The sequence below is a fragment of the Salvelinus alpinus genome, chromosome 12 (genome assembly GCF_045679555.1).
Source record: "Salvelinus alpinus chromosome 12, SLU_Salpinus.1, whole genome shotgun sequence".
Taxonomy (NCBI): Eukaryota; Metazoa; Chordata; class Actinopteri; order Salmoniformes; family Salmonidae; genus Salvelinus; species Salvelinus alpinus.
In genome coordinates, this window is record NC_092097.1 from 11496697 (window position 1) to 11521883 (window position 25187).

General features: G+C 41.8%; 1 protein-coding gene across 2 annotated transcripts; it reads right to left on the reverse strand.

The window, feature by feature from the left end:
• Positions 1-5: 5 nt before the first annotated feature.
• LOC139535518 (zinc finger protein 362-like) lies at positions 6-24269 on the reverse strand. Of its 2 annotated transcripts, none has more exons than XM_071334995.1 (9): positions 24158-24269; positions 19031-19094; positions 18384-18636; positions 17873-17998; positions 16256-16592; positions 15924-16148; positions 8025-8103; positions 2218-2376; positions 6-1982 (listed from the first exon to the last, which is right to left on the reverse strand). In XM_071334995.1, exons 2-9 carry the CDS (start codon positions 19091-19093, stop codon positions 1866-1868), a joined length of 1359 nt encoding a protein of 452 aa, XP_071191096.1. In that variant the 5' UTR covers position 19094; positions 24158-24269; the 3' UTR covers positions 6-1865. The 2 variants fall into 2 exon arrangements, with proteins under 2 accessions (XP_071191096.1, XP_071191095.1); XM_071334994.1 differs by lacking the exon at positions 24158-24269 and adding an exon at positions 19187-19747.
• Positions 24270-25187: the final 918 nt, after the last annotated feature.

Below are 25187 nucleotides of genomic sequence, written 5' to 3' on the forward strand. Positions count from 1 at the left end.
ATTGGAACATTTGAATACTTTTATTTTTTGCTCATTCTTACACAAAGTCAATTCACTCTACGTCTTGACTGCGTGTAATGTGGACATGGTACCACAATGCATGACAAATGAAACAATGATTTTTGTAATAATAGCTAGACCTATATAATCATTTACTATAGAAAAGGGATTAACAGTTAATATAGTTTATTTACAGTATATTCCATGCTATGAAATAAAATGCATAAAACACTGGATACAGAGAGGCATCAATATGAGACAAATAAAATGTAATACAATGATAAAAGTTAAGGCTTAAATACGTATAAAATGAACAAAATGTTAATCATTCATACATGAGACATGAGAGCAAAATGATTACAAGACACAAGGAGGTCTTTTTGTACATAAAGATATCTATACATATTTCATGGGACACCCAAAACAGGAATTTACTAATTTTCAATTTAAACATTAAAGGGCATAAAATAACCTGCAGGACATAGATGCAGAATATATGTACAAATAATCACTCAATAGAAAAGGAGACAGTGAGGAGGCAGCACATGTTGTTCTTCGCAAAGAGTTTCACAGGTGTTAACCAATGAAAGGCCAGGAGGTATCACATTTTGCAATGTGCTCTGCCATTTTCTACCAGACAGCACACCATATCCATCACTGGCAGACATGGGGAAAATATACAAATGAAAAAGGATTACATTCATTTGGTTTCAAACCTGTGGATTCTCGTATTTGTACTTTCCATTCCTATTTCATAGGTAAGATAAAAGGAAATATGAGACCCCTTCCTCATCAACGTCGGTAAACAAATCTTTGTAGCACACAGGCAGAGCTCATGCATGTAATTGACCACAGCATGACACATGGTAGAGGGTTCAATCGAGTCACATTGAAATGTTACATATAATGGAATGTGTGTTAAGATATTTCATACATTTCGATTTGAAATTAGTTGTCTGCCTCCATTCAAATCTTGTTGAAAATCTGTCAGGTACTGGAATGGCTTGAACCAACAAATATGTCAGTTCCATTATGGACAATTCTTTGTGCTACATTTCTTCAATACATCACCAAAATATTTTTACTCTTACATGCTGAGTTTCTACAAATACCAACATCAGATCCAAAATATATTTTGGTGCTTTTCAGGATTGCCTTAAGCAGTGTCCTTTTTAATACCATGGACAATAATATTAACAAGATGAAAACTACAACAATAAAACATAGGTATTGGCCCTCCAATTTGAAAGCCTTTTGTGTGCATTGTTGTCTAAAAGACATACTTAAGCGTTATAAAGCTTACATGAGAACAATTCCTTTTTAAGTAACAAAAGTGATGCAAACATTGACATTAGGAGTGGCAAAAAAAATGCTTGGATACATGATTTAGTTGACCTAACCAAAAGGAAGGTAAAGTTCCCAATGTAAATATACTTTTGCAAAGCGTAAAGAGAGAAAAGGACAATATAAAAAACATAGTAGGAGTGGTCCTTTAATGCATTATAACACCTATGGTTAACTTTTTAGCTGCCTGGAGCAATGCCTTTTATTGTCTTAGTAGACTAAAAACCTTTTTGGCCAATACTATGAGGCCTGAAAGTGCTGTAAAATCATCTTTGGATGTCCCAAACATTACCCAACCACACCATATAGATGACAGAAAAAAAGGGGGGAAAAAGTCTACCTCTTGATAAGGTACAAATACAGTTTGACACATTTTTGAAACCCACATGGGGTATACAAACAAACAAATAAAAGCCAATATCTGGGATTGATTACGCTTAAGTGGAGGGGTAACCTTACAGGGGGTTCCTCCATGGGTGTCAGGGGTAGGGTGTCAGGGGTAGGGTGTCAGGGCGAAGTGCTCAGATGAGGGAGATCCGTATGGGGATACTGGGAGAATCCGTCCTCTGTGGAGAGTGATGGCTCACCAGGTGTTCCACCACCGTATGTTTGGACATGTGCTTCATAAGGTAGGTCTCCTGAGGACAAACATCAAATAAAGTTCAGTTAACACCAAGCTTCAGTAGACAATGAGGTATAAATGCTTCCCCAAAAGTGTCCTTTTTAAAAGAGTGATGGTCTACAGTACCATTACTATTTATATATTGACTGAGAATTAAGAAACAACACTAGGACTCTGTGGCTAACGACAGTGAAAATGTTTGCCCACATCCAGTGAAAACATCAGTTCATGCTGCCGCATAGCCTACTCACTGAGGTGTAGGCTCTGCCACACATGCTGCAGCAGTAGGCCTTGGCGTTTTTGATGGCATGCGCAGACAAGTGGATCTGCAGTGAGGCGGAGTCCGAGTAGGCACGGTAGCAGTTCGGACACTTGTAGGGCTTGTCTTTGTTGTGCTGTCTCTGATGAGACTGAGGCAGGGAAACAGACGGACACAGTGATTACATTACACGATTCAAAGACCTATCTAGACTTTCAGGGTAGGGAAACGTTATCTTGCTACAAATGCACTTCCTGTCAAACCAGGCCATCGTCTGACCAGAATTCTGAGAGGTGGGAATGGAGGAAAATCATACTGAAAATCCAATAACTCAAAACATACTACAGTAAAAATACAATTATTTCCAAAGGTTGTCAATATTTTCAGGTATAATAGCATGTGTGTGAAATATAAGAAGAATGAATAGCATTGTTGTCTGTGACAGTGGATTTTATATGTTTTTATTGCCTTCTCTGGGACAAAGAAAGTTACCTTGAATTATAGCAAACCACAGTGGTAAAGAACTTAACGTTATGACTATAACTTCTGTTCCCTGGAGGAGGGAAACAAGGTACAACATACTATGGGGGAATCATACTCTCACAACTTCGGTTGAAGGATCTACAATCACGCCTGACAAGGCCAATGCTATCCGCTCCTCGCTGGAAGCCCCGCCTTCCACAGGAGATAAGCGTGAGGCTCGGATTCATTCCTTCAATTTAATAATCTTCACCAAGCCGAGGAACAGGCAGTGCAGGGCCAAACAGGTGTTTTACCTCATTTCCCTCCTTTAGCGAAAAGTAATTATAGTCATAATGTTACGTTCCCTTTGGGATGGGGTGGGATACCACCCAGACCTGATGCTGCCAAATGCGGCAGTCTAGGTATTGCGCACATGGCACGCTGCCTAGTGACTTTCCCCTGTCCTAGCTGTAGGTACACTGGGAGCAGTGACATCCAAGCGATAAAACCTCACAAAACTGTTTGGTGATGCTCAACTCGCTGCAGAACAATTTTATCCTATAGAGTACCACAGTATGAGTCATCCTACCCATAAATACCCATGCCAGCTAGAGATGACGTGCAGGAGCTTGCAGGGATTTGTAGTCTTTGCATAAAGTCTACTTTGATGCTAATTAGCATTTTCAAATCTGAGAGTAAATAGAGCCCGAATACAGTACCAGTCAAAAGTTTGGACACACCTACTCATTGGTTTTTATTTATTTTTTAATATTTTCTACATTGTAGAATAATAGTAAAGACATAAACTATGAAATAACACATATGGAATCATGTAGTAACCAAAAAAGTGTTAAACAAACTTCTTCAAAGTAGCCACTCTTTTCCTTGATGACAGCTTTGCACACTCTTGGCATTCTCTCAACCAGCTTCACCTGGAATGCATTTCCAACAGTCTTAAAGGAGTTCCCACATACAGTGGGGCAAAAAAGTATTTAGTCAGCCACCAATCGTGCAAGTTCTCCCACTTAAAAAGATGCGAGAGGCCTGTAATTTTCATCATAGGTACACTTCAACTATGACAGACAAAATGAGAATTTTCTTTCCAGAAAATCACATTGTAGGATTTTTTATGAATTTATTTGCAAATTATGGTGGAAAATAAGTATTTGGTCATCTCAATACTTTGTTATATACCCTTTGTTGGCAATGACAGAGGTCAAATGTTTTCTGTAAGTCTTCACAAGGTTTTCACACACTGTTGCTGGTATTTTGGCCCATTCCTCCATGCAGATCTCCTCTAGAGCAGTGATGTTTTGGGGCTGTTGCTGGGCAACACGGACTTTCAACTCCCTCCAAAGATTTTCTATGCAGTTGAGATCAGGAGACTGGCTAGGCCACTCCAGGACCTTGAAATGCTTCTTACGAAGCCACTCCTTCGTTGCCCGGGCGGTGTGTTTGAGATCATTGTCATGCTAAAAGACCCAGCCACGTTTCATCTTCAATGCCCTTACTGATGGAAGGAGGTTTTCACTCAAAATCTCACGATACATGGCCCCATTCATTCTTTCCTTTACACGGATCAGTCGTCCTGGTCCCTTTGCAGAAAAACAGCCCCAAAGTATGATGTTTCCACCTCCATGCTTCACAGTAGGTATGGTGTTCTTTGGATGCAACTCAGCATTCTTTGTCCTCCAAACACGACGAGTTGAGTTTTTACCAAAAAGTTATATTTTGGTTTCATCTGACCATATGACATTCTCCCAATCTTCTTCTGGATCATCCAAATGCTCTCTAGCAAACTTCAGACGGGCCTGGACATGTACTGGCTTAAGCAGGGGGACACGTCTGGCACTGCAGGATTTGAGTCCCTGGCGGCGTAGTGTGTTACTGATGGTAGGCTTTGTTACTTTGGTCCCAGCTCTCTGCAGGTCATTCACTAGGTCCCCAGAACCGTTCTTGTGATCATTTTGACCCCACGGGGTGAGATCTTGCGTGGAGCCCCAGATCGAGGGAGATTATCAGTGGTCTTGTATGTCTTCCATTTCCTAATAATTGCTCCCACAGTTGATTTCTTCAAACCAAGCTGCTTACCTATTGCAGATTCAGTCTTCCCAGCCTGGTGCAGGTCTACAATTTTGTTTCTGGTGTCCTTTGACAGCTCTTTGGTCTTGGCCATAGTGGAGTTTGGAGTGTGACTGTTTGAGGTTGTGGACAGGTGTCTTTTATACTGATAACAAGTTCAAACAGGTGCCATTAATACAGGTAACGAGTGGAGGACAAAGGAGCCTCTTAAAGAAGAAGTTACAGGTCTGTGAGAGCCAGAAATCTTGCTTGTTTGTAGGTGACCAAATACTTATTTTCCACCATAATTTGCAAATAAATTCATTAAAAATCCTACAATGTGATTTTCTGAATTTCTTCTCTCATTTTGTCTGTCATAGTTGAAGTGTACCTATGTACAAAATTACAGGCCTCTCTCATCTTTTTAAGTGGAAGAACTTGCACAATTGGTGGCTGACTAAATACTTTTTCCCCCCACTGTATGCTGAGCACTTGTTGGCTGCTTTCCCTTCACTCTGCGGTCCATTTATTTGGGCTGCAATCTGAGGTGCAGTTAACTCTAATGAACTTATCCTCTGCAGCAGTGGTAAATCTGGGTCTTCCTTTCCTGTGGCGGTCCTCATGAAAGCTAGTTTCATCATAGTGCTTGATGGTTTTTGCGACTGCACTTGAAGAAACTTTCAAAGTTCTTGTTTCGTATTGATTTACCTTCATGTCTTAAAGTAATGATGGACTGTCGTTTCTCTTTGCTTATTTGAGCTGTTCTTGCTATAATATGGACTTGGTATTTTACCAAATAGGGCTATCTTCTGAATACCACCCCTACTTTGTTACAACACAACTGATTGGCTCAAACGCATTAAGGAAAGAAATTCCACAAATGAACTTTTAACAAGGCCGTTAATGCATTCCAGGTGACTACCTCATGTAGCTGGTTGAGAGAATGTCAGGAGTGTGCAAAGCTGTCATCAACAAAGGGTGGCTACTTTGAAGAATCTCAAATATAAAACACTTTTTTGGTTATTACATTATTCCATATGTGTTATTTCATAGTTTTGATGTCTTCACTATTATTCTACAATGTAGAAAATAGTCAAAATAAAGAAAACCCTGGAATGAGTAGGTGTGTCCAAACCTTTGACTGGTACTGTACATACTACTGTCACGACTTCCGCCGAAGTCAGCTCCCCTCCTTGTTCGGGCGGCGTTCGGTGGTCGACGTCACCGGCCTTCTAGCTATCGCCGCTCCACTGTTCATTGTTCCATTTGTTTTGTCTTGTTTCCCCGCACAGCTGGTTTACATTCCCTAATCACACTACATATATATATATTTTATATATATATAAAAAGAGAGGAAATAATAAATAATACTAACTGTGTACACAGGAAGGAAACAGAACAAAGGACAGAATAATGGTATCAAAACCACTCTGTTTTTGTGTGACGCGCCAGGCTGGTTTTTTCGGGTACCATGTTCACCCGTAGTATGTTTATATTGTTAAAACCTCTTAAGTATAGGGGCCAGTATTTTCGTTTTTGGCTAAAAAACGTACCCATTTGAAACTGTCTATTTCTCAGCCCCCGAAACTAGAATATGCATATAATTGTCGGATTAGGATAGAAAACACTCTAAAGTTTCCAAAACTGTCAAAATTTTGTCTGTGAGTTTAACAGAACTGATATTGCAGGCTAAAACCTGAGGAAAATCCAATCAGGAAGTGCCTGTTTTTGAAACCTCTCTGTTCTTATGCATCCCTATCACCCATTTAAAGGGATATCAACCAGATTCCTTTTTATATGGCTTCCCTAAGGTGTCAACAGCCTTTAGACATAGTTTCAGGCTTTTATTTAGAAAGATGAGCGAGAACGATCACATTGCGTAAGTGGATAGGTGGGGGCTCTCAGAGTGAGTTTTGCGCAACAGAGAAAGGCGGCCATTGTTACTCCCGGTCCTATTGAAAACCAATACTCCCGGTTGATATATTATCGAATATATATTTGAAAAACTACCTGAGGATTGATTATAAAAAACGTTTGACATGTTTCTGTGGACATTATGGATATTATCTGGAATTTTTGTCTGCGTTGTCGTGACCGCTGTTTCCTGTGGATTTCTGAGCATAACGCGCCAAACGAACGGAGGTATTTGGATATAAAAATATCTTTATGGAACAAAAGGAACATTTGTTGTCTAACTGGGAGTCTCGTGAGTGAAAACATCCGAAGATCATCAAAGGTAAACGATTAATTTGATTGCTTTTCTGATTTTCGTGACCAAGTTACCTGATGCTAAGTGTACTTAATGTTTTGTCGAGCGATCGATAAACTTACACAAACGCTTGTATTGCTTTCGCTGTAAAGCATAATTTCAAAATCTGAGACGACAGGTGGATTAACAAAAGGCTAAGCTGTGTTTTGCAATATTGCACTTGTGATTTCATGAATATGAATATTTTCTAGTAATATTATTTGACTGTCGCGCTAAGCTATTCAGCGTTGCTGATGACAATTATCCCGATACCGTTATGGTTGGTTCAGAAAGGTTAAACATTTTTGCTTCATTGTGACTTTGTCACGCTTTACACTTTCGCTTTTGGCTGGAGGTTTGTTTGACGCTGTTGCGTCCTACGTTTGTTTGCTTCTGCCTAATAAAGTGTGTGCCTGAACAATACTCTCTGCTCTCCTGCACCTGACTTCTGCACCAGTAGCGCACAACCTTGACAACTACTTCACTTACCTCAACTACCTCATACCCCTGCCCATTGACTCAGTACCGGTACTCCTTGTATATAGTCTCGTTATTGTTATTTTATGTGTTTCTTTTTTTTTTTTTTGCTAAATGTTCTTACTTTTTTACTCTGCATTGTTGGGAAAGGGGTATGTGTCAAATAACATTTGTTCCAATTGTTTATTTTAGTAGTGTGATTCATGCTAAAATTGTTCCTGTTCATACCGAGGTGAAGAGCGGAATAATTAAAGGAATAAAGCCTATTCTTATGCTTATCATCTGTGGAAAGTGGGGCTTCCAGAGAGGTGCGGATTTCATTGGACTTGTCAGGCGTGATTGTAGGTCCTTCAACCGAAGTCGCAAGAGCGTGACTCCCCCATCGTAAATTTTACAGAAGTTGACTGACTGAAAGGGAACTCGAAATCAACTCTTCAAAACTAGAACAGGGTTGATGTGTGTGTGTGTGAAGGTTGATGGAAATCTTGTGGCCGGGGAGCAAGAGGTGTGGTTAAAAGACCAGGATGTGGAAAACCCAGTCCAGTCCATACCTGCAGATTGGAGAGCTGAGTGAAGGCTTTTTCACAACCTGGATGGGCACATTTATAGGGCCGATCTCCAGTGTGAATCCTGTAAAAGATATAGTAAAGAGGAGATTTAATGAAGCCGCAGCATCCGACACACGTGTCTACGGTGTCGACATAGGAAAAAATCCAGCCTACTGCCCTTTGACACAACCCCTCTCTATCTTTCCCTACGGTAAGCCTCTCTGTCGGTTCAATAAAGTCAGAAAATACCTTAATACATACAGTTGAAGTCGGAAGTTTACATACACTTAGGTTGGAGTCATTAAAACTCGTTTTTCAACCACTCCACAAATTTCTTGTTAACAAACTATAGTTTTGGCAAGTCGGTTAGGACATCTACTTTGTGCATGACACAAGTCATTTTTCCAACAATTGTTTACAGACAGATTATTTCACTTATAATTCACTGTATCACAATTCCAGTGGGTCAGAAGTTTACATACACTAACTTGACTGTGCCCTTAAACAGCTTGGAAAATTCCAGAAAATGGTGTCATGGCTTTAGAGGCTTCTGATAGGCTAATTGACATAATTTGAGTCAATTGGAGGTGTACCTGTGGATGTATTTCAAGGCCTACCTTCAAACTCAGTGCCTCTTTGCTTGACATCATGGGAAAATCAAAAGAAATCAGCCAAGATCTCATAAAAAAATGTTTGACCTCTGCAAGTCTGGTTCATCCTTGGGAGCAATTTCCAAATGCCTGAAGGTACCACGTTCATCTGTACAAACAATAGTTCGCAAGTATAAACAGCATGGGACAACGCAGCCGTCATACCGCTCAGGAAGGAGACGCGTTCTGTCTCCTAGAGATGAATGTGCTTTGGTGCAAAAAGTGCAAATCAATCCCAGAACCACAGCAAAGGACCTTGTGAAGATGCAGGACGAAACAGGTACAAAAGTATCTATATCCACAGTAGAAACGAGTCCTATATCGACCTATATCGACGGCTCAGCAAGGAAGAACCCACTGCTCCAAAACCGCCATAAAAAAGCCAGACTACGGTTTGCAACTGCACATGGGGACAAAGATTGTACTTTTTGGAGAAATGTCCTCTGGCCTGATGAAACAAAAATAGAACTGTTTGGCCATAATGACCATTGTTATGTTTGGAGGAAAAAGGGGGAGGCTTGCAAGCCGAAGAACACCATCCCAACCGTGAAGCACGGGGGCGGGCAACATCATGTTGTGGGGGTGCTTTGCTGCAGGAGGGACTGGTGCACCTCACAAAATAGATGGCATCATGAGGGAGGAAAATGATGTGGATATATTGAAGCAACATCTCAAGACATCAGTCAGGAAGTTAAAGCTTGGTCACAAATGGGTCTTCCAAATGTACATTGACCCCAAGCATACTTCCAAAGTTGTGGCAAAATGGCTTAAGGACAACAAAGTCAAGGTATTGGAGTGGCCATCCCAAAGCCCTGACCTTAATCCTATAGAAAATTTGTGGGCAGAACTGAAAAGCGTGTGCGAGCAAGGAGGCCTACAAACCTGACTCAGTTACACTAGCTCTGTCAGGAGCTAACTGTCTGAATCGCCGTGTCCCCAGCCAGCCCAACCACTCACTGGACCCATATGTTCACTTGGCTTCGCATGCCTCTCTCTAATTTTTTATTTTTTTTATTTTTTATTTTACCGTTATTTTACCAGGTAAGTTGACTGAGAACACGTTCTCATTTGCAGCAACGACCTGGGGAATAGTTACAGGGGAGAGGAGGGGGATGAATGAGCCAATTGTAAACTGGGGATTATTAGGTGACCGTGATGGTAGAGGGCCAGATTGGGAATTTAGCCAGGACACCGGGGTTAACTCCCCTACTCTTACGATAAGTGCCATGGGATCTTTAATGACCTCAGAGAGTCAGGACACCCGTTTATCGTCCCATCCGAAAGACGGCACCCTACACAGAGCAGTGTCCCCAATCACTGCCCTGGGGCATTGGGATCTTTGTTTAGACCAGAGGAAAGAGTGCCTCCTACTGGCCCTCCAACACCACTTCCAGCAGCACCTGGTCTCCCATCCAGGGACTGACCAGGACCAACCCTGCTTAGCTTCAGAAGCAAGCCAGCAGTGGTATGCATAATATCAATATGCCTCGTCCATTACTGTCCTGGTTAGTGATTACTGTCTTATTTCACTGTAGAGACTCTAGCCCTGCTCAATATGCCTTAACCAACCATGTTGTTCCACCTCCTACATATGCGTTGACATCACCTGGTTTAAACGTCTCTAGAGACTATATCTCTCTGATCATTACTCAATGCCTAGGTTTACCTCCAATATACTCACATCCTACCTTACCTTTGTCTGTACACTATGCCTTGAATCTATGCTATCGGGCCCAGAAACCTGCTCCTTTTACTCTCTGTTCCGAACGTGCTAGACGGCCAGTTTGTATAGCCTTTAGCCTTTAGCCGTACCCTTATCCTACTTCTCCTCTGTTCCTCTGGTGATGTAGAGGTTAATCCAGGTCCTGCAGTGCCTAGTTCCACTCCCACTCTCATTTGTTGACTTCTGTAACCGTAAAAGCCTTGGTTTCATGCATGTTAACATTAGAAGCCTACTCCCTAAGTTTGTTTTACTCACTGCTTTAGTACACTCTGCCAACCCGGATGTCTTAGCCGTGTCTGAATCCTGGCTTAGGAAACCCACCAAAAACCCTGAAATCTCCATCCCTAACTATAACATTTTCCGCCAAGATCGAACTGCCAAAGATGGCGGTGTTGCAATCTACTGCAAAGATAGCATGTAGAGTTCTGTATTATTATCCAAGTCTGTACCCAAACAATTCGAGCTTCTACTTCTAAAAATTCACCTTTCCAGAAACAAGTCTCTCACTGTTGCCGCTTGCTATAGACCACCCTCTGCCCCCAGCTGTGCCCTTGACACCATATGTGAATCGATTGCCCCCCATCTATCTTCTGAGCTAGTGCTACTAGCTGACCTAAACTGGGACATGCTTAACACCCCTGCCATTCTACAATCTAAGCTTGATGCCCTCAAACTCTCACAAATTATCAATGAACCTACCAGGTACAACCCCAAATCCATAAACACGGGCACCCACATAGATGTCATCCTAACTAACTCGCCCTCCAAATACACCTCTGCTGTTTTCAATCAAGATCTCAGCGATCACTGCCTCATTGCCTGCATCCGTAATGGGTCTGCGACCAAACGACCACCCCTCATCACTGTCAAACGCTCCCTAAAACACTTCTGCGAGCAGATCTTTCTAATCGACCTGGCCGAGGTATCCTGGAATGACATTGACCTCATCCCGTCAGTAGATGATGCCTGGTTATTCTTTAAAAGTGCTTTCCTCACCATCTTAAATAAGCATGCCCCATTCAAAAAAATAAAGAACTAGGAATAGATATGGTCCTTGGTTCATTCCAGACCTGTCTGCCCTTGACAAGCACAAAAACATCCTGTGGCGTTCTGCATTAGCATCGAATAGCCCCCGTGATATGCAAATGTTCAGGGAAGTTATGAACAAATATACACAGGCAGTTAGGAAAGCTAAGGCTAGCTTTTTCAAACAGAAATTTGCATCCTGTAGTACAAACTCAAAAAGGTTCTGGGACACTGTAAAGTCCATGGAGAATAAGAGCACCTCCTCCCAGCTGCCCACTGCTCTGAGGCTAGGAAACACTGTTACCACCGATAAATCGACTATAATTGAGAATTTCAATAATCATTTCTCTACGGCTGGCCATGCTTTCCACCTGGATACCCCTACCCCGGTCAACTGCCTGGCACCCTCCACAGCAACCCCACAAAGCCCCTACCATTTCTCCTTCACCCAAATCCAGATAGCTGATGTTCTGAAAGAGCTGCAAAATCTGGAGCCCTACAAATCAGCCGGGCTAGACAATCTGGACCCTCTCTTTCTAAAATTATCTGCTGAAATTGTTGCAACCCCTATTACTAGCCTGTTCAACCTCTCTTTCGTATTGTCTGAGATTCCCAAAGATTGGAAAGCTGCCGCGGTCATCCCCCTCTTCAAAGAGATTACAATGTATAGTATATGATGTTACATTGAACTAATCACAGTAATCAGAGACCAACTCACATACATAGATAGGCACACACAAAGTACTCTAGACCCAAACTGCTACAGAACTATATCTATCCTACCCTGTCTTTCTAAGGTCTTCGAAAGCCAAGTTAACAAACAGATTACCGACCATTTCGAATCCCACCGTACCTTCTCCGCTATGCAATCTGGTTTCAGAGCTGGTCATGGGTGCACCTCAGCCACGCTCAAGGTCCTAAACGACATCATAACCGCAATCGATAAGAGACATTACTGTGCAGCCGTATTCATCGACCTGGCCAAGGCTTTCGACTCTGTCAATCACCACATTCTTATTGGCAGACTCGACAGCCTTGGTTTCTCAAATGATTGCCTCGCCTGGTTTACCAACTACTTCTCTTATAGAGTTCAGTGTGTCAAATCAGAGGGCCTGTTGTCCGGACCTCTGGCAGTCTCTATGGGGGTGCCACAGGGTTCAATTCTCGGGCCAACTCTCTTCTCTGTATACATCAATGATGTCGCTCTTGCTGCTGGTGATTCTCTGATCCACCTCTACGCAGACAACACCATTCTATATACTTCTGGCCCCTCTTTGGACACTGTGTTAACTAACCTCAAGACGAGCTTCAATGCCATACAACTCTCCTTCCGTGGCCTCCAACTGCTCTTAAATGCAAGTAAAACTAAATGCATGCTATTCAATTGATCACTGCCCGCATCTGCCCGCCCGTCCAGCATCACTACTCTGGACGGCTCTGACTTAGAATACGTGGACAACTACAAATACCTAGGTGTCTGGTTAGACTGTAAACTCTCCTTCCAGACTCACATTAAGCATCTCCAATCCAAAATTAAATCTAGAATCGGCTTCCTATATCGCAACAAAGCATCCTTCACTCATGCTGCCAAACATACCCTCGTAAAACTGACCATCCTACCGATCCTCGACTTCGGCGATGTCATCTATAAAATAGCCTCCAACACTCTACTCAGCAAATTGGATGCAGTCTATCACAGTGCCATCCGTTTTGTCACCAAAGCCCCATATACTACCCACCACTGCGACCTGTATGTTCTTGTTGGCTGGCCCTCGCTTCATGTTCGTCGCCAAACCCACTGGCTCCAGGTCATCTATAAGTCATTGCTAGGTAAAGCCCCGCCTTATCTCAGCTCACTGGTCACCATAGCAGCACCCACCTGTAGCACGCGCTCCAGCAGGTATATTTCACTGGTCATCCCCAAAGGCAATTCCTCCTTTGGCTGCCTTTCCTTCCAGTTCTCTGCTGCCAATGACTGGAATGAACTGCAAAAATCACTGAAGCTGGAGACTCATATCTCCCTCACTAGCTTTAAGCACCAGCTGTCAGAGCAGCTCACAGATCACTGCACCTGTACATAGCCCATCTCTAAACAGCCCATCTATCTATCTCATCCCCATACTGTATTTATTTATTTATCTTGCTCCTTTGTACCCCAATATCTCTACTTGCACATTCCTCTTCTGCACATCTACAATTCTAGTGTTACATTGCTATATTGTAATTACTTCGCCACCATGGCCTATTTATCGCCTTAACTCCCTTATCTTACCTCATTTGCACTCACTGTATAAAGACTTTTTGTTTTCTTTTTTTCTACTGTATTATTGACTGTATGTTTTGTTTATTCCATGTGTAACTCTGTGTCGAATTGCTATGCTTTATCTTGGCCAGGTCGCAGTTGCAAATGAGAACTTGTTCTCAACTAGCCTACCTGGTTAAATAAAGGTGAAATTAAATAAATAAAACAAAGAATGGGCCAAAATTCACCCAACTTATTGTGGGAAGCTTGTGGAAGGCTATCCGAAACATTTGACCCATGTTAAACAATTTAAAGGCAATGCTACCAAATACTAATTGAGTGTATGTAAACTTCTGAACCACTGGGAATGTGATGAGAGAAATAAAAGCTGAAATAAATCATTCTCTCTACTATTATTCTGACATTTCACATTCTTAAAATAAAGTGGTGATCCTAACTGACTTAAGACAGGGGATTTTTACTAGGATTAAATGTCAGGAATTGTGAAATGCTGAGTTTAAATGTATTTGGCTAAGATGTATGTAAACTTATGACTACAACTGTATACACTGAGTGTACAAAACATTAAGAACACCTGCTCTTTCCATGGCATAGACTGACCAGGTGAATCCAGGGGAAAGCTATGATCTCTTATTGATGTCACTTGTTAAATCCACTTCAATCAGTGTAGATGAAGGGGAGGAGACAGGTTAAAGAAGGATTTTTATGCCTTGAAACAATTGAGAGATGTATTGTGTATGTGTGCCATTCAGAGCGTGAATGGGCAAGAGAAAAGATTTAAGTGCCTTTGAACGGGGTATGTTAGTAGGTGCCAGGCGCCCCGTTTTCTTAATCTAGAACTGCAACGCTGCTGGGTTTTTCACGCTCAACTCCAATGCTTCCCACAGTTGTGTCAAGTTGCCTGGGAGTTCTTTGGGTGGTGGATCATTCTTGATACACAGGGGATTGCTTGACAGGCCTAGATGTTGATTGTAGAAATATCGGCCTACTTTAAATTGATTATTTCTAGTGTTTGTTATGTTTACCTACGGATGATCAAAATGGTACTTTCTAGAATTTTGAATGCGTAATAGGCCTATCCTCCTGATTGATTGGTGATCTTTTTATGCAATTAAAAACATACTAAACCAACGGTGACATGTTTGCTAAGATAACTTCATGAGTCAAATTATAAACTATGCGAGGAAATACAAAAAAATATCTTAGCAAATGCGTGGAAAAATACCAATTTGTATTTGTAGGGCTATTTATGGGAATCGTTCCCAATCACAGCCAGTTCGTGCTCAAGAGCTTTTAACGAGCGGGCGGCAAGTAGCCTAGTTGGTGGAGCGTTGGGCCAGTGACCGAAAGGTTGCTAGATCGAATCCCCGAGCTGACAAGGTAAAAATCAGTTATTCTGCCCCTGAACAAGGCAGTTAACCCACTGTTCCTAGGCCGTCATTGTAAATAAAAAATGTGTTCTCAACTGACTTGCCTAGTTAAATAAAATAAAAACAAAATGCACAAAATCATGTAGCTTGCAAGTTACTAAAGCTCCAGGATTGGTTGAAGTATCCTGTTGCTGTAAATGGAAACAAATTACACAGCAAAGGATCACATCAATAATTGAGTTAAGGTTAGGAAATGGGTTAGGTGTGTGTATCAAGCACCCATAGGACTCCCAGGCAACTTGACACAACTGTGGGAACCATTGGAGTCAACATGGGCCAGCATCCCTGTGGAATGCTTCCGAGACCTTGTAGAGTCCATGCCCCAACGAATTGACCTGTTCTGAGGGGAAAAGGGGGGGTGGGGGGATGCAACTCAATAGTAGGAAGGTGTTCTTAATGTTTTGCACACTCAGTGTATATTAAAAACACTGAGGGGCGGCAGGTAGCCTAGTGGTTAGAGCGTTGGATTAGTAACCGAAAGGTTTCAAGATCGACTCCCCGAGCTGAAAATTTAAAAATCTGTCGTTCTGCCCCTGAACAAGGCAGTTAACCCACTGTTCCTAGGCCGTCATTGAAAATACTGACTTGCCTAGTTAAATAAAGGTAAAAAAATATATATTTAAAAAAGGCATAATCTATGAAGGCAAATAATTAACACTAGTGTAATTACACTTTAAAAGCGTAGTACACACATGACTTTGGGGTTCTGGGAAAGATACATCATCATCATCATCACTACACTATAGAACCTAATTGGTGGGTACATGAAAACAGTATCAAACTGATGATCAAATTAGTCCATGATTTGACCTGGTGTGCTGCTGCAGGTGGGAGAGCTGGCGGAAGCATTTCTCGCAGTAGGAGCAGTGATAAGGTTTGACGCCCAGGTGTATGCGGAGGTGCTGGGCCAGGTAGGATGCATTGGCGAAGGATTTGGAGCAGTGGGGACACTTGTGAGGCTTGGCCTCTGTGTGGGACTTGGAGTGGATCTGCATGTCTGACTTGGAGAAGAAGGTCAGCGGGCACGATTTACACCTGCGCAAAACAACACACACATGGAAGACACCGTAAGCAATCAATATGACAGTAAGACATTTGGAGTATAATCAACATGTCTGTAAAAGGTTCATGTGTGCTCATGCCTGTAGCATTTGCCCGGTTTGGGGGTGATGGTGTGGCAGGATTGGTCGTTGCCTGAGGCTAGGATGGGGTAAGGCACCACCAACAGAGAGCCACCACCGTTCTCAGCTTTTATCTTCTTACGCCCTCGCCCCTCCATCTTGGGAGGGGGCCCCAGCAGTCCAGCAAGGCCTCCGTTACTTTTGATTTGCTCCATCCCAGGGCCACTGGCCAAGCCTGAGAGGACATGATGTGGTGAAGGGGCTCCGCCTAGTCGGCTCAGGCTGTTGGAGGTGGGTGTGGTCAGAGTGACGGCCTCTGAGGTGTTATGGTTGCCCATTCGAGAGGAAAGCGCCAGACCTGGCAAGTCAAGAGGTAAAAATGACTCACAAACTAAATAATCACTACATAATTATGTAATGACTAATCTCCAACAGAAGAATGCAGTCAGTTACATGTATACTTCTTAAAATTATGCATACTTTTTCAGAGACAATGCTCAAAATTAACTATTGACATGTTCCCATTTAGTTATTCGCTCAACATAGGAATACTCTATGTGCCTAGTTGTTGGCTGAAGTAGTTTGAAATCACGTTGATACGCCAAAAGTCCTGTCACATTTTGAGAGGCCTGGATTAGTCTAAAGGCCAACAGTACAGGAATCTTGGAATGGGCTATGGAAGTCTGCCTCTCTTTCCGTGTGGGGGAGAGTTGGGTAAGTTGAGCCATTTTTTACACTCAGCATCACTCCGTCAAGGGAAATATAGTATTATTTCTAACAAAGATATCTACATATATTTTAGGATGTTGTGTATCCCTGTAAATAATCTGAATTCACGAAAACGTAGCTTGTCCAAAAAAGTGGTCTCTTTGCACGAATTACTCCGGATGGGGGATAGGGTAAGTAAAGACGCCTACAAATTTCTGTAATGAATGAAATATTACCACTACCTTCTTAAAACCAAACACAATTAATCACAATAACTTTTTTTGTTGCCTTTTAATCATTTTAAGCTTTTATTATTATTAAAAAATAAAAATAAATCATTTTAAGCATATTTTAACATTGGCTTAACACCTAACAAACATGTTGCACTTTTTTTTAACACCTAACACAGGCCAGGCCCTGTTGTTACCTCATATGCCTTGCATTACACCAGGGGAAGAAAACGCTTCAATTTGCTCAACTTGCCATTGGCTCAACCAACTTCCCCCATGGCCATTGGCTGAACTTACCCCAAGGCAAACATTTTGACTATATTAGCCCACACAGCTACAAGGATGCACTTTCATGCTAGGTTTAGGACCTCATATTGTAGCTTATAGACCCCAACTGATATATAGAACAATTTTTAAATGACCTACTTTGGTTTAGATACAAGCATCATGAAACCTCTTAACACAATAAATGAATTTGACGTGGTGAAAATCTTTTTTTTGGACCTAACTTGCTTAACACTTTTTCCATGTGGTTTCTTCCTTCACAGACTCCATGAAATGATGACCTTGGTCAAATTATACATTTTGTGTATGGTTTCCTAGAAACAAGCATGGCTCAACTTACCCCTTTGGCTGAACTAACCCCAGTCTCTCCTATGTGCCAGACGGGCATTACTGTGTCAAAAAATCATGTGTTTACCTGACAGGTGGTTCGTTCTAGAGGGTTGGTCTATGATTTGACGCAAATGCCAGTCTTCCCACAATCCTCTAGCTTTTATAGCTGTTTTATCATCCAGATTAAAGTTTACATCACCAAGAATACGTCCTGTTAGAGATGTGCAGAAAATTCACAGAATTTACCAACAAAAAAAAACTCTTACCATAGAACATTAACAGGAAATATAAAGCCTGGCTCATACAAGGCTCAACAAGTATTTTCCCCATCCATCTATCAACGATAGAAAAAGATTATAAGTAGGCCTATTACAGTAATTACAAGTGACACAAAAATTATTTATAAAATGTGAGGGGATGTGTGCCAATCACTTGATGAGATTGAGGAGGATGGGAGGTGGTGTGATCACAAGACATACAGTAGAGGTGCATTCTGATTTGAACCGCCTCTGAGAATAGAAGTGTGTGAGTGGTGGTGGTGGTCAATGACAGTGGAGCCTGGCCTGGTGAAGGGAGGTAGGGGGCGGTCAGGGTACCTGCCACAGAGCTGGAGGCCGGCCGGGCGTGCAGGGCAATGTCTGGCTGGGACGGGCTGTGGGCATGGAGTTCTTGTTGCATCTGCTGCAGTTTCTCAACTGACATCTGGACATGCTGCCCACCTTCTGTCTGTGTAGGATTCCCCAGCAGTTGCTGTTGGGAGGGAACTGTGGAAGACGGCAGGTGGGGTGGTCTGATCTTCTCAGCCATCAGCTGTTCCTTGATCTTGTTGATCAACACAAGGTTATCCAGCTGACAGCAGGGAGACAACAACACACAGAGACAGAAGAACAGTCCTTAGTTAACATCTGTGTGGGCTTACATTCATTTGTTCTGCTTTGGCTCCCTCCAATGGACTCAAACGAAAATAACTCAACGATGTACCCTAAGTACATTGACATTAATCTATGTCCTCTCTTCAAGTGAGTCGTAAAAATAGTGCATACTTTACATGGACATTTGCATGACAATCAAGCAGGCAAAATACCTTTCACTGCTCATGGGTCTCAATGTTACATTACCTAGAATAATAATTGACAATCTTCACAGTCTACTGTCCACCATTATCATCTTCTCCCTCATCCTCTTTTATACTAACTACCTTGTTGTTGAATGTGAGGGTAGAGTCTAGACAGTCAGTACTCACCTGGCCAGGCATGTTGGGTGGTGGGGGCCAGAAGTAGGGATTATTAAAACGAGGTTCAGCCATCCTGTGACAAACAAACCAGATGCAAATATTACCTTCTGCACACTGTCCAAATAAATAGATATGACAACAACAACACAGCTAATTCAGTCTCACAATTCATTCAAATGTTTGCAGCATTTTAATGAGTTCATAAATAGTTGCTGAATCTCCAATAGACTTATTGCAATAGACGTATATAGTTAATGCTGAACATTTAGCCACTCGCCAACCACTATAAATGTATTGTATTCTAGCCTCACGATTCAAAGTAAATGGAACTACTTTCTAACTTTCTCCCCTCCTCTTCTTCCGTCATGTCCACCACGGAAGTGTGTTTTCAGTTCCACACGCACTGTAGCTAAGTATAGCACTTAATAATCACACTTTTCTGAGTCACAACTTCCCGTCGCCCACAGACAGCTGAGAATTTGCAGGGGATTCAATTCCGCGAGACATTACTCAAAGAAGGGAAGAAAAAAAAAACGTGTGAGTCACAGGGATCCTCTCATTAGGAAGGGAAATACCCATGAGGCCTTGTTTATTCTCCCTCTCCGCCAGCAGACTCTCTAACCATCACACTGAATGATGGGCATCTCCCCAAAGAAACAGCATAACATCACATGGTAGATATAGCTTGTTAAGAAACACTTGTCATATTGGCAGTTTCCTATACCATTTTGTGATTAAAGATAGAATTGCATTGATGGTTGAGGTGTTTGAAAATATATGGTATTTCTGTAGCCTACACTGTCAATATTTTCACAGGGAACAAAATAACATATATCCCTGCTCCCTGACGTTCCATTTAATCCATTTAGAGTGAATGTCACTGAACAGACTTTAACTCCAATCTCTCTATGCAAAAGTCACATTTGGAAGAATTTGGGGCAAGGGACATTGCTGCTCTTTGTCCCATGGTAGAGCCTGCTGCTCTCTCATACATGTCTGCGATCTGTGGGCTTTCTTTCCATCGCTTCTCTTTTCAAGCCTTATTCATTTCTTTATATGACATATTGCATTGTGTGTTTTGGCACAGTCCACCCTTCTAAAGTCTGTTTGACTTAGCAGCAGCGTAACACAGTCCACTTGCATCAGCCAAAAGAAACTAAAAAGATACGTCCAGCCCTATGAACAAAAACCCAGAAAATATTTCCCTAATGATGCCGACAGGGTGTCCATTTCACTTCCTGGAGGCACTCTGAGTCTCCTGGGCAAGAGCGGAATATAGGTAGAGTTGATAATCTTCCCCATATGACGGCTGTCTCTGTCTTTGATATGCCATGTTTGATGTTGGTGATAATAACAACACAGCTTCTTAGGCAACAGAGAAAAGTGTCAAACTATATTAAAGTAGAGTCCTTTGTGTATTCGAGATGGAGTGTAGAGCATCCTGTCCGACGGAGACTGTAATGCCTACAAATGTATTACTGCCATAATCAACAATCAAACAGGAAGAGAAAAATCAGTCTATGCCATGGCAACCCCTAGAACCAAGACTGTATACTGTTTTCAATAAATCAATCATATTTAATTCGACACTAAACTGACAGACTTTTTTCAGTTATTTCAGGGATAACATGGACATGGTTGAGAATCAAGCCTTGGATCAGGTCCAGCTGCAAGATCTTTAAAAAAGAGTCAGTCCCCGGAATGTTCTGTGTGCAGGTTTCAATCTAAATCAATTACTCCCATTAGCAAGACAATCAAATAGATGAAATCTGAACTCTTCCACGTAACTAAAGCTGAAGAGAGGATAGGTGATAATAGGTTGCTAATCTGATATACACTGCTCAAAAAAATAAAGGGAACACTTAAACAACACAATGTAACTCCAAGTCAATCACACTTCTGTGAAATCAAACTGTCCACTTAGGAAGCAACACTGATTGACAATAAATTTCACATGCTGTTGTGCAAATGGTATAGACAAAAGGTGGAAATTATAGGCAATTAGCAAGACACCCCCAATAAAGGAGTGGTTCTGCAGGTGGTGACCACAGACCACTTCTCAGTTCCTATGCTTCATGGCTGATGTTTTGGTCACTTTTGAATGCTGGCGGTGCTTTCACTCTAGTGGTAGCATGAGACGGAGTCTACAACCCACACAAGTGGCTCAGGTAGTGCAGCTCATCCAGGATGGCACATCAATGCGAGCTGTGGCAAGAAGGTTTGCTGTGTCTGTCAGCGTAGTGTCCAGAGCATGGAGGCGCTACCAGGAGACAGGCCAGTACATCAGGAGACGTGGAGGAGGCCGTAGGAGGGCAACAACCCAGCAGCAGGACCGCTACCTCCGCCTTTGTGCAAGGAGGAGCACTGCCAGAGCCCTGCAAAATGACCTCCAGCAGGCCACAAATGTGCATGTGTCAGCATATGGTCTCACAAGGGGTCTGAGGATCTCATCTCGGTACCTAATGGCAGTCAGGCTACCTCTGGCGAGCACATAGAGGGCTGTGCCACCACACACCATGACTGACCCACCGCCAAACCGGTCATGCTGGAGGATGTTGCAGGCAGCAGAACGTTCTCCATGGCGTCTCCAGACTCTGTCACGTCTGTCACATGTGCTCAGTGTGAACCTGCTTTCATCTGTGAAGAGCACAGGGCGCCAGTGGCGAATTTGCCAATCTTGGTGTTCTCTGGCAAATGCCAAACGTCCTGCACGGTGTTGGGCTGTAAGCACAACCCCCACCTGTGGACGTCGGGCCCTCATACCACCCTCATGGAGTCTGTTTCTGACCGTTTGAGCAGACACATGCACATTTGTGGCCTGCTGGAGGTCATTTTGCAGGGCTCTGGCAGTGCTCCACCTGCTCCTCCTTGCACAAAGGCGGAGGTAGCAGTCCTGCTGCTGGGTTGTTGCCCTCCTACGGCCTCCTCCACGTCTCCTGATGTACTGGCCTGTCTCCTGGTAGCGCCTCCATGCTCTGGACACTACGCTGACAGACACAGCAAACCTTCTTGCCACAGCTCGCATTGATGTGCCATCCTGGATGAGCTGCACTACCTGAGCCACTTGTGTGGGTTGTAGACTCCGTCTCATGCTACCACTAGAGTGAAAGCACCGCCAGCATTCAAAAGTGACCAAAACATCAGCCAGGAAGCATAGGAACTGAGAAGTGGTCTGTGGTCACCACCTGCAGAACCACTCCTTTATTGGGGGTGTCTTGCTAATTGCCTATAATTTCCACCTTTTGTCTATTCCATTTGCACAACAGCATGTGAAATTTATTGTCAATTAGTGTTGCTTCCTAAGTGGACAGTTTGATTTCACAGAAGTGTGATTGACTTGGAGTTACATTGTGTTGTTTAAGTGTTCCCTTTATTTTTTTGAGCAGTGTACTATGTTTTTTGTTGATACTCAGCTGGAGTAAAATCCAACATAGTTCTAAACTTTGGGTCCCCAGGATCAATGTTAAGAAATTAACACACTTCACTTTTGTTATTGACTGAGCCCCTTGAAATCCCCATAATGCCTAATTCCGATTGAAGCCACACTCTGTAAAATGTGCCAACCATCAAAGAGTTGACCACTGCAAAAATGTTTAACAATGGAGCAAATGTATCCCATTACCTTCCTACATGCCAACATTGCTTGATTTCCATTATGTATAAGTAGTGCTCAAGTTGCTATTCAAGGAGAGCAACATTAATTTTGAATAACAACACCTAATCTTACAGACTGTGGTTTTGAAATACTTTTTTAAACCCACATTTTTGACAGTATACAATATTGAATCAAATTTCAATTGTATTGAGGAATCAAGTCTTCAATTGAAATACTACAATATTTTGCATTAGTTGTTACAGACAGTGAAATAGCCACGGTGAACCACCTAAACTATGAGTCACAGCAGAAATAGCTGCATGCTGAAACATCTGTGGTGAGAACCGCTATCTGAAATGTGTCCGCAGATTTAAATCAATTTGAACCGATATCAGTGATTTTATCGTTCTGTGTCATGCCCCTACGCAATAAAAACCCAAATACTGCTGTTTCTCAAAATGGTGTCTATTGCTTTCTAGCCAGTCAGATGTACGAGTTTTTAAATTACTGTAGCCCATAGACCGAAATGTATAGGCTAGTCGTGTTTAAGGAAATTAAAAATATTAGGCTGCAGGTTATCCATCTTCAGACGATTAGCGGCAAATTAGGCTAGTAGGCCTATGTCAATCGTGCAACATTAGCCCAACGTCATATTTGCAATACGAATACTATAGGCTATTATTTGCTCTATAAATAATTTTCTTAACACAGATATGAAAATAAATGAGTAATCAATTATCAGCCTATAATAAGGGTAGACAAATCACTTGAGGCTGGTCTAGACTTGTGAACTAAAACAAAAGTTAGGCTACTTAACTTTTCCTTATTCTATATGGACGTCTACGTTTATTTGCAGATTTAAAAAAAAAATACCTTTGGAACTTAAAATGCTAACACATAAAACATCAAATAAGGAGCATTTAGACTGCAGAGCAACTCTGATCCCCCCTGGTGCCTCGCTCCACAGCCTCTCCCACATTCTCAGACAGTTTTATTTAAAAAATTCAGACAAAAGGAAAACAAAAATGGCAGCCTGTCTTATTTTTATAAGGACTGGACGCCATATTCTGCAGATCCCAAATGTACAGTAATAATTCGCCTAAAAAAGTAGACGTGTCTCGATGCATGCAAATTTGTAATCCATTTCTTTGCATTAGCGTACGTGTACGAATGATTGTTTACTTAGATTAGCAGGTTTGAATAGCCCGGCTCGAGGAAGAAGAAAAAAACTAGACACTTCCTACAACAATCATGCCTTGCAAAATGCAATGCGTTATGGACAACTGGGTTCTCTCGCTATGCAAATCCATAATTCAATTCCAGAATAGTAGCTTAACTGCATCTCATCTGCCGCATGTCTGTGTGCTATGCACAATATAACTAGAACGTTGTCCTTTTCAAATATGCTCTGGTAATGGCTAATATTTTTTTATTTGAACTTTTTGACGACTCAAATGGTAACGATAACTGCTTTCAAAATAGCATTGCAGCCGAACGTTTTTAAAATTGCACACAAAAGAGGCGAAAAAATGTATACAAACCTGACACCTCGATGGTAGATTTAATGATATTTTATAAAATAATAAGATGTTCCTTTTGCTTGCCTTCAGTCGGAGTTCAGACCTTCCGGGTCGCCTACTGTTCACTTCTGGGTGCTGCAGGCGAGGATTTGCTTTCACTGAAGCAGATTTTGGAAATTTAAAAACTACAAATAGGCCTAAAGATATTCAGAATTGACATAATTGTTGCGATATAAACTTGGTTTAGGATATGCCTCATTGTAGTGACATAATTGGTGACAGCTTTTAGTTTGACAGGCTGTCAACTGTCTGCACCATAATATCAAGGCATCATCATTTCTCAACTGCTTTACGTGATCATGGTTGGAAAGAAGCTACATTTAATGGTTACAATGAAACAATTTTAAACTATTGTTGCAACAATTTACCATCCCGCCCTGAATTATCGCAGACTGATCACAGTAGGGATGACCAGGGATGTTCTCTTGATAAGTGTGTGAATTGGACCATTTTCCTGTCAAAATGTAAGGAGTACTTTTGGGTGTTAGGGAAAATGTATGAAGTAAAAAGTATAATTATTTTCTTTAGGAATGTAGTGAAGTAAAAGTTGTCAAAATTATAAATAGTAAAGTACAGATACCCCAAAAACAACTTAAGTAGTACTTTAAAGTATTTTTACTTAAGTACTTTACACCACTGGGTATCAAACATCCTCATAGTAATACGCTCTCACGCTCACATAGTGTCTTCAACTAGTGTCTTCACTACTTCTCAACTATAAAGAATTTGAGGATGAGGCCAGGGTTGAAAAACGGGGGGTCTCCGTTAAATTACTGCCCATGTAACCCCTATGGCGCAAAGTAGAATATTTGGTTTTACCCTGAAACAATAATAAATATACTACAATTAAAAAGGCTATACATTTTGAATAGGCATAAATATAATGTATTACCATGTAATTACCATTAGTTGTGTGCTTTAATCAGTTTGTTGGTAAACCATGATACAATTAGACACTTTTCATTCCATAACATTTGAAATTCTAGTCATT